This window comes from Rhagoletis pomonella, unplaced genomic scaffold (genome assembly GCF_013731165.1).
Source record: "Rhagoletis pomonella isolate Grant_MI unplaced genomic scaffold, Rhpom_1.0 Rhpom_scaffold_00648, whole genome shotgun sequence".
NCBI lineage: Eukaryota > Metazoa > Arthropoda > Insecta > Diptera > Tephritidae > Rhagoletis > Rhagoletis pomonella.
The window spans coordinates 6,148-23,057 of record NW_023459202.1 but is presented as its reverse complement, the minus strand read 5'-3'; the positions used below and the strand labels follow the sequence as shown (position 1 = coordinate 23,057).

Here is a 16,910-nt window from a genome sequence, read left to right as displayed (position 1 = left end):
AGGCGTATTTTTTTTTATTGTAATTGGAAAAATGAAAATTGTTGCAACTTTCTTTCCAAGATAATTTGTTTGCTTCTCGAAGCAGTGTTCCATCCAAGGTGTATTTTTTGAGTTGCGCGAGCGTCCCCAAAGTTGCTATTCAATCGCTTGTTTTGGATGGAAAAAGGCAAGGCGAATTTACATATATTTATTTTATTAATTCGCCTTGGAAAAAGGTTTCACATGCAAAGAGATTTTAACAATTTAGAATTTTTGTGAGAAAAATTAAAAATATTTGACATTTTCGAGACTTACAGCCGTATTCTAACAAAGTCACAAACTTCAGTTCATCACTGCTGTGATTTCTACCGCGCCTCAAAGCTTGCCGCTCAAAAAATATGCCGCTTCAATTCAATTTTTTAAATTTTTGTGTATTTTTCTAGCGCTCAAAATCGAATTTTTTGTGACACATTTCTCGGCGCACTTGAAATCACAACGGTGATGAGCTAAGTTTTGTGACTCTGTTAGAATATAGGGGCAAATATAACTTAAATTTTTTGTAAACAAATTAACACTTTCAACACAGATCTGGAAATGGCGCACGACCAAATGTTGATCATATCAGCGATATAACTTCTGCTACTGCCACTGGACTTTTTGATCCATTTACACTTAGCTGGTCACCTCTTATGAAAATGCTGTTTGGGATCGATGTAGGTTTTTTCATAATGAGTTTTTCTAATTTACGCAATTTATTTCAAAGTTTGTATATATTTATGCTTGTAGTCTTCTTTACTTCCTAAAGTTGTGGACAATGGCTATAAAGATTTCGGTCAAATACATCCTAGATCCTTAGGACCCGATTGGACTAACTCCGTTATATCTATAAACGCCTCCGCAAGTGATCAAACTGCGGCTCTTTGGGGGTCACATTGCTTTGAGCGTGGTGATGTGAAAATTACTTTGGGAACTGGCGCTTTCCTCAACTTGACTACGGGTAGTGATTGCCACGCCTCGTTAATGGGGATGTATCCGTTGGTTGCTTGGCAATTTAGAGACGCACAAGAATGTGCTCGAACCATTTATTGTATTGAAGGTGCTTCAAATGACATGGGTTCGGTGATAGAATGGGCGAAGCTGTGCGGTCTTTTTACCAACCCCATGGAATCTGCTGCTATCGCGGAATCTGTACCAGACACTAAAGGCGTTTATTTTATACCAGCTTTCAGCGGCTTGGGAGTGAGTATTTAAAAATATTGGGAAATATTCATAGTCAAAATATAGTCCACACTAAAGTTAATAACAGCTTTTTTACATCATTTTTAATGGAATATCTATCAAATACATATGCTCATTGTGTGAATTTATGCATATTTCTACTTTGTATTATAAAATTTGTATAAAATAATATTCCAGGCCCCTATCAATGATCAAAAAGCTGCCTCGGGCTTTATTGGGATTACTCCGTCCACGACGCGTGCACATTTAGTGCGAGCTATACTGGAGAGTATAGTCTTCCGAGTAGTTCAATTATGCGAAACAGTGGAAAAAGAAAGCAAATACACATTGAAAGCGTTAAGGTAAGCAAAAATAAGTATACATACATACTCGGATTAACTACCTTATGTGAAAATGGAATGTTTAGTAATATGAAAAGTAGAGATGGGCCCTGGCTTAATTTTTCAGGCACACATTCAAAAACATGCGATCAGTGTTGCCGTTTTAGTGCTTGGCTTGCTAGATACTTTTTTTGACCACATAAATTTAAAATTGCCCCTAGCCCATTTTTAGCCCTTTGGGAGAATTTACTTATACTTGGCATGAAAAAGTTGTATATGTATGGCTGAGTGGAAGATCGACCTATCTCGGCAGCTGCCGATTCAAAAACGCCCTATATCAGCATATTTTCAATACATTTTGAAGTGAGATAGGGCGTTTTTGAACCGAGTTTTGACATAGGGTGTTTTTCAATTAAATCTGAAATAGGGCGTTCTTGAAAAGTTTTTTGAGATAGGGCGTTTTCGAACTGGCTGCCGAGATAGGTCGATCTTTCACTCAGCAGTCGATGATTGTACCAGCTGCTGGCGACGTGAGTGGTGAAATTAGCTCAATTTTCTAAGTAAAAAGTATTTTGGCGGGAATTTCTTGCACTATATGAGTCAAAGCCGTGTTTGTGGAAGATTAGGATCACGATATAGTAGTTGTGAAATAAAAAAAAAAAACAATGTTTAACAAAATGGTAGAAAAATTATGAAATTTCGACTCTAATCATTTCGATCTTTCCTCGACCTCATTTGTAAAGAAATAGATATTGCACCAGCATGCTGCCTGATGGTACAATCACTTGATGGAGCCAACAAGCTGGTGTCGTATATTTCCCCTTTTATACAAAAAGGTTCTTGGTTGGATAAAATATTTGCTTTTTTCCAGATTTCGTTGTTTTTCTATACCATTGCTTATTGAAAATGTTTTCGTGTATACTTATATATATGTAAGTAAAAAACTTTAGCTACACTCTAAAAAATTTTTGTTTAAACTTGCGCATATTAAGATAGGTAACCAGTTTCCTCTCTTAATGAATGCAAATTTAAACATTGCTTGCTTACTTTTACTTATCATATGTGTGGCGTAGAACAAATTTCAAATTTGTTTTTTGAGTTTTAAACATTTATTGTTCACATTTTCACAGTTTACACATAAAATGTTTAAAATTTCCTCTAAAAAATTTTCGTTTAAATTTACGCATATAACGAGAGGTAACCAGTTTCCTCTCCTAGTGTGTGCAAAATTAAACACTCTCTGTTTACTTTTACATATCAAATTTGTCACGTAGAGCACACAAGGGGTGGGTTTTGGGGTTAAGTTTATTATGATTTAAGAAATTTTGAAAGAAAAAATTTTCTTTTTCATTTCTTGTGCGTCAATTTGTAAGAATTTTTCCTTTTTTCTTGAGAGCTCTTTAAAGTTTAACTGCGAATGAAAACATTGTCCTAAAAATAAGCAATGGATACTCACTTACTGTTGCTTTTTACACTTTACAGCCTAAAAAAGTTTACCACTCATATGTACTTAATAAGCATTCGAAGATTTAATTTGCTAACTTCGAATTCGTTCCACCAAAATGAGCTACATGATAAAAATACAAGTTCAGTTAAATTTTAGTTATTCGAATTATTAAGAAATAAGAAACCAGAAATCGACGAAAATTAATAAAAAAGTGTAAAAATTTCGTGAAATTATTTAATTTATTTATATTAAAATTCTTTTCTAAAATTTTGTATTACTTTTGAAGGTTGAGTGCACCGTTAATTTTTTCATGATTTAATGATCGGATCTAAACCAAATTACGAGACGACCCTTAAGGTACCATCTTTCCGGTAAAAAAAATAATTATTGGAATCGGTTCACGCGGTACAAAGTTATGCGGTGCAATAAATAAAAGAAGTAAAAATACACCGAGGAATTGATAACCTCCCCTTTTTTGAAGCCGGTTAAAAATGTCTGAGTTCTTTGTAAATTTTATGTAAATAAAATGCAATTGATGATACTTTGAAAAGTTTATTTATTTATTTCATACTGTAAATAAAACTTTCATAAATGTATTTTAAATACCAAATTTTCAGTATTTGCTGATGATATATATTTAAAAGTATAAACCCATTCCCCCCAAAAATATATTCCTGCGTGCGCCCCTGGCACTTAGTATTTATTATTTGTAAAAAATAGATTTTTACTTTCAAAATGTTTGTAATTTTAAACATTTCTTGTGTATATTTTAAACAACTCATGTTCAAAATCAAATCTTGAACATCTTGTGCGTATACTTGAACAGATTCTGGTTGAAAAATAAACACTTTTCAGTAGTAGTTTTACATGCACTTTTTAGAGTGTACCATTTTTAGCTACAACGACTTTTTTAGCTCTTTTTTTAAAGGAATTTGGCTACCAATAAAAATGATTCGCAGCAAAACACTGATTGCGATGCGTCTTTTCTTACAACAGTAGTAGTCTCCTCGTGATGTTAGAATGAAGTAATGCATTCCCCATTTTCCCCCTGGGTAAGGCGGTTACAGCGCCAAATAACGGGTGATTTTTTTGAGGTTAGGATTTTCATGCATTAGTATTTGACAGATCACGTGGGATTTCAGACATGGTGTCAAAGAGAAAGATGCTCAGTATGCTTTGAAATTTCATCATGAATAGACTTACTAACGAGCAACGCTTGCAAATCATTGAATTTTATTACCAAAATCAGTGTTCGGTTCGAAATGTGTTTCGCGCTTTACGTCCGATTTATGGTCTACATAATCGACCAAGTGAGCAAACAATTAATGCGATTGTGACCAAGTTTCGCACTCAGTTTACTTTATTGGACATTAAACCAACCACACGAATGCGTACAGTGCGTACAGAAGAGAATATTGCGTCTGTTTCTGAGAGTGTTGCTGAAGACCGTGAAATGTCGATTCGTCGCCGTTCGCAGCAATTGGGTTTGTGTTATTCGACCACATGGAAGATTTTACGCAAAGATCTTGGTGTAAAACCGTATAAAATACAGCTCGTGCAAGAACTGAAGCCGAACGATCTGCCACAACGTCGAATTTTCAGTGAATGGGCCCTAGAAAAGTTGGCAGAAAATCCGCTTTTTTATCGACAAATTTTGTTCAGCGATGAGGCTCATTTCTGGTTGAATGGCTTCGTAAATAAGCAAAATTGCCGCATTTGGAGTGAAGAGCAACCAGAAGCCGTTCAAGAACTGCCCATGCATCCCGAAAAATGCACTGTTTGGTGTGGTTTGTACGCTGGTGGAATCATTGGACCGTATTTTTTCAAAGATGCTGTTGGACGCAACGTTACGGTGAATGGCGATCGCTATCGTTCGATGCTAACAAACTTTTTGTTGCCAAAAATGGAAGAACTGAACTTGGTTGACATGTGGTTTCAACAAGATGGCGCTACATGCCACACAGCTCGCGATTCTATGGCCATTTTGAGGGAAAACTTCGGAGAACAATTCATCTCAAGAAATGGACCGGTAAGTTGGCCACCAAGATCATGCGATTTGACGCCTTTAGACTATTTTTTGTGGGGCTACGTCAAGTCTAAAGTCTACAGAAATAAGCCAGCAACTATTCCAGCTTTGGAAGACAACATTTCCGAAGAAATTCGGGCTATTCCGGCCGAAATGCTCGAAAAAGTTGCCCAAAATTGGACTTTCCGAATGGACCACCTAAGACGCAGCCGCGGTCAACATTTAAATGAAATTATCTTCAAAAAGTAAATGTCATGGACCAATCTAACGTTTCAAATAAAGAACCGATGAGATTTTGCAAATTTTATGCGTTTTTTTTTAAAAAAAAAGTTATCAAGCTCTTAAAAAATCACCCGTTATAAGTATAGTGCTAGATGGAGCAAAACACTCAAATATATTTTTTTAACTGCTCAACCATGCAGTAGGGATGTGTGATTAATCGAGTAATTACTGTTTACTCATAAAAAATTAATGAAAATCCGTGTAACTTTGTTCATTACCTTTGCGTTTGTTTTTTGTGTTGTGGCTGTAGGTGTATGTTTGGCAGGCTGTAGGTGTGTTTTTGGTTAGTATATTGGTGTTTTTGGTTTTGTGTGTTATATCGTTTTCTTTTCTCAAAAAAAGTTCTGCCCTATTATATGGGAACTCTTGTTTTGCGTTGCCCTGAAACCTGAGAAAATTATGCGTTCTTTATATGAGAATGAAACAGAAAATATACTACTCCATCACAATTTATTTATAGAACATAATAAAGCTGAATTATTCACTTGGCCTGTAAGTCTTTAACAATTTTAAAGCAGAACACCTTTTTCTGATAGGGTAAGTAATTGCATTTTTACAAGATTAAATTTAAAATCAACCATGCAACTCTCACCCTCACGTTTATTTGAGGGCAGAAAAGGCAGCACTTTCGCCTGATCAGAGCGCAACCTGCTGAGAAAAGAACACGACGCCTTGTGAAAGGGCTGAGAAAAGAACATGAAAATGTGACAGCGCTAACACAGGGCAGAATAAGTGCAGCATTTTTTCGAGAAAAGAAAACGCTATAAGGGCCAGTTACTCAATGTCTGGTTAACACTAATCTCCGGTAAAACATCGTTATCGACGTTGCCGACTCCATGTTATATGCATGGAGCCGAACACGTCGATAATGATGTTTAAACGGAGATTATTGTTAACCAGACATTGAGTAACCGGCCCTAAATGAGAATAAGAAAAAGTAAACAAAAAAATGTCAAATTAAATTCTGAGTTTATTAAACACCCGAATGTGAACTTTTGACATTAGTTCATAAACTCAAAATGTTAAACTCGAGTTAATGGCTCAATGAGAACGTAATATAATAACTCAGCTCCTATTTACTGCCGAATTAGTTCAATTAGGGGAACTATAGTTTAATAAGATGAACGAACTAAGACTTAGAAGAGCGAGTTCATTGAGCTAAACGAACTAGAAGAGAAGTAATCTTTACAGTGAACTAAAACACCAACTCTAATTTGAATATATTTGATCTTTCAGAGTTGATGGCGGAGTATCACGTAACAACTTTGTTTGCCAACTATTAGCAGATGCTACAGGAATATGTGTTGAACGCGCCTCCACTATCGAATCAAGTGTATTGGGAGCATCGTACATGGTTGGATATAATATTGGCCTCTGGAATAGTTTTCACGATCTGCGAAAACTTCGTAAAATAGATCGTGTTTTTGAGCCACGGGTAGAGTATTATTCAAGCATAAAAGAACATATTATGAATTGGATGAAGGCAACGCAACGGTTTCGTAATTGGTATTAAAAGCAAACAATAAAGTCGAACTACCCTGTGAAATTGGGAGTTTCTTTATTTCTTTCGGAAATATAAGAGGAGTCTTTTTATACCTCCAACGTGGTCTGAACCGAGACCCATCTTTGTAAGAAATTCCTAGGAGTCTACTCTGTATTACGATTCGAAAAGAAAATCATTCGGATTCGAATACTTGGTAATATGAATTTGTATTAATCTGTGTCGTCTTTCGAATCGCATGTAGTTTCGAACCGCAATACAGAGTAGACCCTCGAACTTTTCAAGGGCATTTAGTAAAGAACTTGTTATTTCTCGGGTCAACATACACAGCTTCACATACTAGAGGGAAAGTGACATCTTACGTGCGCCTCCATTATCTCATAAGCTTACCAATTTGGAGCGTAACTACCGCCATGAGCCCACCATACTCAAATGGTTAAAGGCGCGTACAAAGTATTACTCGGTAAGTATTGCGGGAGAAGGCGCTGAAGGCAAAAGATAACAAAAACAATTAAAATCAACCCCATGACTATCTTGCTATAGATTGCTTGGATGATAAGGTATCGAGTCCCGATTCTGTTTTTGCATCCCGGAAAAGCCGGGGATTAATAGCCCAGTTATGCATACTTGCACTGCTTTACCATTTTTACGTAAAAATTAAAACCCAAGGGAATTCTACATGTTAAGTGCTATGCGTTGGGTAACCGCTTACACGCAAAGCTCATTTAACAGATTATTATGCGGCAACTCTCTTGCAATGCTAAGTTTGCATAACTGGGTCTGAACTGCTTCCGTAGCTTTAATAAGACTGGTTTGAAACAAAATGTTCTATGGATGGCACTCCAATTCCTATGTGGAATTGCTCGGTGATTCCGAAAATCGAGTTAATTTTTTTCTATGGATACGATTTCGAGATAGTTGCAATTTACCGTTATTCAGCTTAAAAAATTGTGGTTTCACTTAATCACGTGATTAAGTGAAACCACGTATTTTTTTTATTTTTCCCATGTTAAAGAGCACTCAAAGAGAAGCGGTACTACCGGTGAGGTACCCCGCGGTACAGAACTCTACCGCAGCATGCACAGTTTACCGCGCGTTATAAGCAGATATATCGGAAGCAGAGTTGCAATTTAAAGCTAGAGTTCTACAATATATTTTATCTACAAAAGTGTTGTCCTTTGTGATACCACAATTTTGAACAGCAGCCGAAACTTTATCGATAAAACGCTCCGAGCCGATTATGTATTTACGAATTCGGCTAATCTCAATGCCCCAGAGCTCCTCGCAAACTCCGGACACCTAGGAAGGCAGTGTTGAGGTGATTCCACCTCGTCCTCTTCCAGACAACTGCGATATAAGGGTCCGGTAGAACCTTCAGCCTTACTGCGTGAATACCGACAGGACAGTGGCCCGTTAAAACCCCCACCTGAAGTGAGAGCTGTAGCTTTGTAAATCTGAGCAGTGCCCTCGATCGCCCTCGGTCCCCCCTCGGCCAAAAGGCCGTATTCGAAGCTCCTAGCCGCTCGCGCCGTGACAATTCTGCCTGCAACGTGGACAGGCACTACGTTCAGTGCTAAAGTGGGGCGGTCCGCAGTGTCCCACTAATTAATGCAGACCATTGAACGCGCTCCAGCTGCCTAGCTAGTGTAGCCTTTTCGATTGAGTTCCAGATTAGGGCCCCATAAAACATAATCGCCTTGAGGACGGTCACGTAGAGCCAATAGACAACTTTATACGAGATACCCCATCTCTTGCCAATAGCTCCCATATTCCTTCCTTGCCCTTTCCTCGTCTGCATATGCAATTACCCGACCGCCTTATTTCTCCAGCTGCTCTAGTAGCTCGTTCACCACGACGACCCAGAGTAGGGGTGAGAGAACACCTCCCTGCAGAGTGCCCCTGTTCACCATGCGAGGCAAGTAGTCGCTGCTCCAGATGGCCATGACAGTTCTGTCACGCAGCAAGTTTTCGATGAGCCTAATGGAACTGACCTCAACCCCAAGCTTATCTAGCGACTTAACTATTGCGTCCGGCAGGACATTATTAAAAGCCCCTCGATATCGGGCAAGGCTCCTACGGCAACAAAGTCATTGTGAGTGAAGGCTTCCTCTAATCACCTCACAATTGTATGCAGAGCGGTATATACCGATCTTCCTTTACAATAATCATGCTGAGCTCTATTTAGGCGATCTCGAGGAATCCTACTCCTTATGTACATGTCAACCAACCTCTCCAACGTCTTCAGCAGAAACGATGAGAGACTGATTGGCCTGAAGTCCTTGGGGGCAACATGAGAGCTCCTTCCGGCCTTCGGGATGAACACACATGAAATGATAATAAATAACACCAACTACGTAGACAGCTTTCAAATTGCGGAAAACTTAAATTATTTTTTCATGGAGGGCAATATAGTGTGTAAACTATGACTTTTTCGAGCTTCCACAAGTACGCTAAAATACGCTAAAGAAGTCTCAACGGAAGACATTCTTCAAATTGCCAAAAAATTTAAGCGGGAAATAGGAGGAAACATCCTACTATCTGAAGATGTTATTAAGGACTCTGCTGATTTTATGGGATATCTCTATGCCCTACTAATAAATAAGAGTCTCCAAAGAGGATCAGTACCGGAAGAATGGAAAATTTCATCAATAGTGCCCGTTAAGAAAGTTAGAAAAACGGTTAACGCTGGGGAGCTTAGGCCTATCCATACTCTCCCTAGCTTGCAGAAAATACTAGAAACCGTTGTGAAAAACCAGCTACAGTACTATATAGAATCCAATAAAATGCTCATAAAAGAACAATCTGGATTCAGAGCTAAACATTCCTGTGAGACTGAATCTGGTGCTTTCTCAATGGAAAGAAGATCTTAACTGCCACCTTAATATAGTAACACTGTTCATTGATCTTAAAAGAGCACTTAAAACAGTTGATAGGGTCCGAATGTTGGATAAACTAAAATACATTGGCGTAAAAAACACTGAGCTTGACTGGTTTAGAAGCTTTCTATGTAATCGTAGGCAACAAACAATAGTTAATTCAAAGATGTCTAGTAAGTTAGCCGTAGACATCGGCTTACCACAGGGCTCAGTTTTGGTACCCCTGCTCTTTAATATATATATATAAACAAAAATTTTTATTGAGCTCGATGCCGTTTTTTTAATGAAAATTTATTGTGGAAAAGCAACAATAATTTGAAAAAATGGTAGAAGTGATAGCTATTTCGGAAATCACCACATTTCCTCATCAGACTTCTTTCAGTAGGCTTCGAACCGACGATCCCACTGACTAAGCCAGTTGCCTATGCACCGTGCTACGCCTTGTAAATTATCGTTTGCTTTTTTCCACTATTTTCATTTTTGTTATGCCAACACAGTCAAGCGCACCTATTCCGCTGCAATTCACTTGATCATGTGGTTGTTGGTATTGTTGGTTTTTGCTAATAATTAACCTTAATTTGGAGATTCGGCAACTGGTAAATCAGCACAATTGGAAAAAGTGGGAGGAGCACTTGAAGGCCTGTAACTTCACATCTGATGTGAGTAAGCTCTACTCAACCGTGAGGTCTTTGTTTAACCCAACGAAGCGTGATCACAGAGTGGAAATCTCATTCGAAGGTCGCGCTTCGTCGGACCTGTAGAAATGCGCAAACTACTTCAGTAGGCAATTCACACTGCATCCTTCGGTAGACAAGGCCAAACGTCGAGTGACCAGGAGGCTGCACAAGCTTCCAAAAAACAGTGCACCATTTGATTTCACCAGCTTTGAATTGAAGGAGGCTATCGGGAAGGCGAAAACCTCCAAACATCGTGGCCCAAATCGAAACTGCCCCTGTGAGATAACGGTCCTAGTAGCGCTGGACTTGTCAAAAGCGTTTGACACCGTCTGTCATTCCACGCTGCTAGAAGACATTGAGGCCTCCTCACTCCCACAGTGACTGAAGCGAAGGTCGGCGAATTATATGAGTGGTCGACAGTCGTCAGTAATCTTCAGAGATCAAACCTCGAAACCAAGAAGAATTAAACAAGGGGTTTCACAAGGTGGGGTTCTCTCCCCCTTATTATTTAACTTCTACATCTTGAAGCTTCCCCAGCCACCTTAGGGAGTTTCCCTGATCTCATACCCTGACGATTGCTCGATTTTGGCGTCCGGGAATGGAATTGATGACCTCTGCACAAAAGTAAACGTCTATCTCTCCAGCCTTTCTCGCTTCTTCACTGCAAAGAGCCTAACACTCTCCCCAACGAAATCAACGGCGACCTCTTCACCACCTGGACGAAGGGTGTTAAGCTAGAATTAGGTATACACGTCGGTGGCACACCAATACCGACTGTAAACAACCCGAAAATTTTAGGGGTCACCTTCGATAGCCTGCTCTCCTACTCCACGCACACAACCGCAGTTGTCAATAAAGTACAGAGCCGCAACAAGGTCCTCAAGTCGCTCGCCGGCAGCACTTGGGGCAAATACAAAGAACCGTTGCTGGCAACATACAAGGCAATTGGCCGGTCGGTTCTAAACTATACTGCGACAGTTTGGCCGACGGGGACTACTTGGACGCAGTGGACGAAGCTACAGACATGTCAGAACGCCGCACTCCGGCAGCGACTGGGTGTCTTCTGATGACGCCTGCGCACCACCCATACAACGAGGCCCCAGTGCTCACCGTAAGGGAACACAACAAAATGCTTTGTAAGCAATTTCTGGTGCGGTGCGGCAGAAGCGAACACCCTAACAGACCTCTGCTACAGGAGGAGCCTCCGCCCAGGCACGTCAGGGGGACCTATTCGTGTACAAGGATAGAATCCAGCAATACGTAGACCAACCACTGGACCTGACGACATAAACGCGAGCCATTAACGACATCCATAGAGAGTCAGTCACCACCTACCTTGAGTCTCGACCTATCGTTCCCACGACAGTCGGGTCTACGTAACCGGAACGACCCAGATAGATATATATCTGGCCAAGGACTGCCACTCCAGCAACACTCCCCAAAATCTCTTAGGGGAATTTGTATGCTGTTACAACAACAACAACAGTTTCGACCTATGAATGCCGTAATCAGAGCCCAATCACCAGCCGTAGAAGAGACGGAGCTTCAATTGCCAAAAGAGACCCGCGCTACCCTGGCTCAATTACGGTCTGGATGCTGTAGCCGCCTCAACAGCTACCTGTCCAGACTCGACCCCAATATCCCCAATGAGTGCCCGGCATGTGGAGAGTCCCCTCATTACCCCAACCACATCTTCACATGCCAGCTCAATCCGACTCAACTGCAAAAATGCATTGTGTCGAAAAGGATAAAGGTACTGTCATTATTCATTCTCGTTTATATTCAATGAAAGGAAATTTTTCTAAGTCTAAAAGAAGCACCGAAAATCTGATAAAGCCAAAATAGTACGAAATCTTTTAATAAAGATCGAATCCCTCTGATTCATATGAAGTTTTGCTTTGCTTTAAAAAGCCAAAATTTTGTATTAAAAGTTTTGCGAAATGCTTGAAAAAATAGCTATACGTTTCTTTCTTCTCCTGTAACATTTTTAAAATTGGGCTTAGCAAACTTTTCACTCTAAGCTAGCAATATATGTTTTAATAAACAACAAAAATAAAATAAAATTGAATAAAGAGATACCACAATTTCCACTAGTTTTTAATCAGCGCAAAAAATTTGAAAAAAAAAAACGGCGTATATATTATGAAACGCAGCTGAAATGTCAAGGACAGCTCAAATGGCTAATAAATAGGTATATGTCAGTAACAATAATATCGTTTTGCCAGATTTCATAAATGTACCAAATCTGAAAATTATGTACCAGTGTACCACACCATAAAAAACAGAGACAAAACTATTGTAAGAGAAAAGAATAAAAGTCAATCTATAATAATTATATTAAGATAAATATTTTTCACGTCATCTATAACTATCATTCATTCAAGGACTTATATGATAACAGTCCTTTCATAATAACTATCAGAGAGATAAATATTTGTACGTCTTCAAATACTTTTACTTTAAGACTTATATTATAAAAGTTTTTTCATAATAATGAGCGCGAAAAAATTTTGTAAGTCTTAAAAGGCGGGACTTATTCAGAAGCATTTCAGGATTACTTCGGGACCAGTTGGGGCTTGGTTTGGGACCCATTCGGGACTATATACAAAATTTGTTCGCACACATAATTATTATAAAAGATGAAGTATAAGTCTTAAAATTTAAAGACTTTAAAATATTTATCTCAATGATAATTATTATGACAAGACTTTTATAGTATTAGTTTCAAAATAAAAGTCTTTGAAGACTCTCGCTGATAATTATTATGAAAAGACTTATATTATATAAGTCTTAAAATAATAGTTATCGATGACTTAAAAAAATTCTCTCACACATAATTATTATCAAAAGACTTATAATTCTTACGAAAATTTGGATTACTCTTTTAAGACTCCACCATGAAATAATTATTATTCTGGGTCTCTGAGAAAAAATTGACCAAAAATTTTACATTGCGGCCAAAATGGCAACCGTGATTAGTACTTGAAAAAATGTTACTTAACATTTGCGCCTTCTCATTACATTAAAATTCTCTGCTGCTATAATCAATAACAGAATACTACTCATCACTAGAGATCTAATCGAAAATACTACTGGTATGTGCTTGGCCACTTGCTATAATTTTTATCCAGTGATTATTTTTGACAGGATAACTCCCGAGTGACGAGATAAAATAAATCCGCCAGTTTTGAAAAAACTTAAAATTTAAAAAATAAAGCGTTCAATTTACATAATTTAGGTCATATCAGCGGTAAGATGGATTTGGACAAGATCTGTTTCTTTTTTCACATGTAAATATGACCTCAGGAAACCCCTTAACAAAACTGTATTTTAGTAAATCAATAAATCCATATGTATACATATGTACATTTTATATTTTAAATTATCATATGTTTAAAGCGTAAGACATACGGCACTTTAAGTGGCTATATAAGATATCTATATACATAAACAAACATACAAAAACATTTTAACTAAACCAATTGGCACAAAAAATTAACTTTCTGACGGTAAATAAAATACATTCATTCATACCATGATAAAAATATAGTATAGTATAGTATATGTTTTTATCATGATTCATACATATAAATTTTATCAAAAACTAGAAACACTAATTCCAATTAAAGTCTGCCAGACAAGCGAATAGATCGCTTTCATTTCTTATTTAAAATGTAGAGTAGTTTTTTATACTACATCAATAAATCTCGTATTATGTTCATGTGCCCATGGTGCTGGTATTTATATGTGGAAATTCTCCTAATTCGCCATTTAGCTCTGTATTCGCCTCTATTTCTGTCATTGGATCAATTTTTATGAATTCTTGATTTTCCATTATTGTCAGTTGTTGCAAGTCTTCCTTAACCTCAGGCTCTTGATGTTCCATTTCATCGAGTTGTTCTCGAGCTAACTCAGCGATAGCGGCACGTGCTTCTTGTTTTTTACGTTTTGTTTCCAGTTTTTCGCGCTCCTGCAATTCTAGCTCCTCCCGTGCTTCGTAAACACTTGGTGGTATGATGGGTGGTGGTTTATTCATATGTATCTTCATATGACGTTTTAATGCGACGTATTGAATAAAGCGCTTTCCACAATTGCTGCACTCATGTGGCTTTTCACCGGTGTGTGTCATCTCATGATGTTTTAGTGTTTGTGCTTTAGCGAAACGTTTGTGACAAAAGCGACAAGCAAAGTCTTTAACTCCTTCATGTACGATACGATGATGCCGTTTAAGGTTTCCTTGACCATTAAATCCCTGACCGCAATCAGGACAGATATAAGGACCCTCTTTCATCATAAAATTTATTTGTGGGCACCAAGAAGGTACGGCCACTGAGGGTATAGGGTTGACTGCAGTGCCTGCAAGTTCAGATATGTCAACACGTTCAACGCGTCGAGGATTTCTAGGTATTGAGGCTGTTGACTCTGCACAAACTTTAAGTATCTCTTCAGCCACTTTTTGGTGTGCTTCTTGTGTATGTGTCTCTGTGGAAGGCAACTCAGGTATTGGTATATCCGGTGTATCGGCCGACATGAAACCATTTTCAATCTGTCGCTTACGGTACACCTCAATAGCTCGTAATACCCGCTTTTCATGTGTCTTCAAGTGCTTTGTCAAAGCTTTGGCATAGAGAAACCGTTTACCACAGACCTTGCACTCACATCGTTTTTCGCCTGTATGTGTCATTTCATGCATTTTGCAAGCGTTAGATTTTCCAAATGTTTTGCCACAGTATTGGCATGCATAGTCCTTAATCTTTTCGTGAACAATCTTTACATGCATGCGCAAATTTTGTTTGTTATGTGAGGCATAAGTGCATTGTGGGCAATGGAATTTTTTCTCTTGAGTGTGCGTATTTATATGTGTATTCCACTCCTGCCGAGTTGTTTTACCAACCCCGCAATAAGGACAAACGTAGTTTTTAATTCCTGCATGCCTCATTAGATGATCTTTAAGTGCGCTATTAATAACAAAACGTTTCCCGCATATGTTACAAGGGAAAGGTAACTCCTTACCATCGTGCTTGTACATATGTTTTTTAAGCGCCATGGGACAACGGAACACTTTATCGCATTGGCTACAGGTATAACATTTCGGTTCTCGGAGCTCTTTAGCAATTTTATGTACTTTGCGTAAATGCCAGTTAAGTAAGCGAGTTCGAGGGAATGTGCGACCACAGCCTTCTTCAGGACATGGATAGCTTTCACATGTTTCAGCATGACAATGCTCCATATGCAACCGAAGTCCGTTAGCAGTTGTAAATCCTTTGAGGCAAGAACCAACCGAGCATTGGTGCGGCAACTTATCGTTGTGGTGCCGCATATGCTCCTCATAACGTTCAGGCTTTCTAAACTTCTTTTGGCAAATATGACATTCTATTGTATTCACAGAAGCGTCTTCACCGTTTACCCGCGGTTGACGTTTCTGTGCCAACTTTTTCTTTTTGATTCCTTCGTCATATTCATCTGCATCTAGTCCGTCGTCGATTATATCTTCTTTTCGTAGGGCCCTTTTTGAACGGCGAGACTTTCGTAAACGGGCCGCCAATGGTTGTTTGTCTTCACTTTCACTACTTCTGATTGATGTTTCCCCAATGTCCATAGTCACAAAATTAGAACAATCGCTGTCGTGATCATCAAAATCATTAGGCAAACATTTGTGATCAGATGTCTTATCACTTTTAACAGGCTCGGTTCGTTTCACATCTACTGAACTATCCCCGACTTCTTTGTCCACATTTTCCAGCATTTTAAAGACATCATCTTCGTTTTCAATCATTTCCAGCTTATTATTTAAAAGTGGGTCGAAATCTATTGGCTCATCTTCATCTACAACCTCATTTTGAGCGCCTACAGCAGCCGTCTCTAGCACAGCCAGCACGCTGTCATGATCTGTTATTAAATTTTTGGACACCAGTTCTTGAAACTTTTGCACTGACTCTACACACAGCTTTTGAAAATGTTGCATATCCATTAGACGCGTATGACAAACTCCACAAATATTACGAGGAAATCCGTCATGGGGCTCCACCGAGAGTTTGGTGCACGAACTCAACGTTTTGGCCAATCCTGGTATAGCAAATATGTCGTAGACACTCTCATTCTGCAACAGCTCCAAACAAATTCGGCAAATAGTGTGAATACTATACGATGCACCATTATTCATTTTATTCTGTTAAAATTTACTTTCATTTATTTACTATTTTGAACAATAGTTTATCTGCCGTGGTGAATAACCTATAGTGATGTGCGGAATTTTCGGTACCGGATACTCGGTACTCAATACTTGAAAAAAATTTCGGTGCCCAATACTTTCTTTTCGGTACCTGATACCGTTTCTATACATTAAACCTTTGTCATACTAGCTGCGTTCCAGCAGCAGTACGACTTGCAGGTTTTACAGGGTTCAGTTCGAAAAGCGTTCCACCAAACAAATTTCCTGTAATTTCTCTGTAAAGTATAATAGCTGTGCGTCAAATTATTATTATCTGAAACCATAACCAATAATATAACATCTAGATGATCTAGGCATATATATGTGTAAAGGCCAGAACACCAAGTGGTTG

At 38.5% G+C, this 16,910-nt stretch overlaps 2 protein-coding genes across 2 annotated transcripts in view; one reads left to right on the top strand and one right to left on the bottom strand.

Annotated features, from left to right (window-relative positions):
• Positions 1-6,872, top strand: part of LOC118751312 (putative glycerol kinase 5) — a 35,260-nt gene extending 28,388 nt beyond the window's left edge. The window contains exons 5-8 of the mRNA XM_036486090.1: positions 566-692; positions 766-1,218; positions 1,396-1,559; positions 6,530-6,872. Coding sequence (XP_036341983.1) covers positions 566-692; positions 766-1,218; positions 1,396-1,559; positions 6,530-6,806 — 1,021 coding nt within the window. The 3' untranslated portion in view covers positions 6,807-6,872. The remainder of the gene's footprint in view (positions 1-565; positions 693-765; positions 1,219-1,395; positions 1,560-6,529) is intronic.
• Positions 6,873-13,876: 7,004 nt separating this feature from the next.
• On the bottom strand, positions 13,877-16,612 carry LOC118751311 (zinc finger protein 420-like). The gene has a single exon (XM_036486089.1). The coding sequence runs from the start codon at positions 16,508-16,510 to the stop codon at positions 14,066-14,068; it is 2,445 nt and encodes an 814-aa protein (XP_036341982.1). The 5' UTR covers positions 16,511-16,612; the 3' UTR covers positions 13,877-14,065.
• Positions 16,613-16,910: the final 298 nt, after the last annotated feature.

Bases quoted from the DNA above. Each gene is read 5' to 3' on its own strand.
- LOC118751311 (XM_036486089.1), bottom strand. From the start codon at position 16,510: ATGAATAATGGTGCATCGTATAGTATTCACACTATTTGCCGAATTTGT.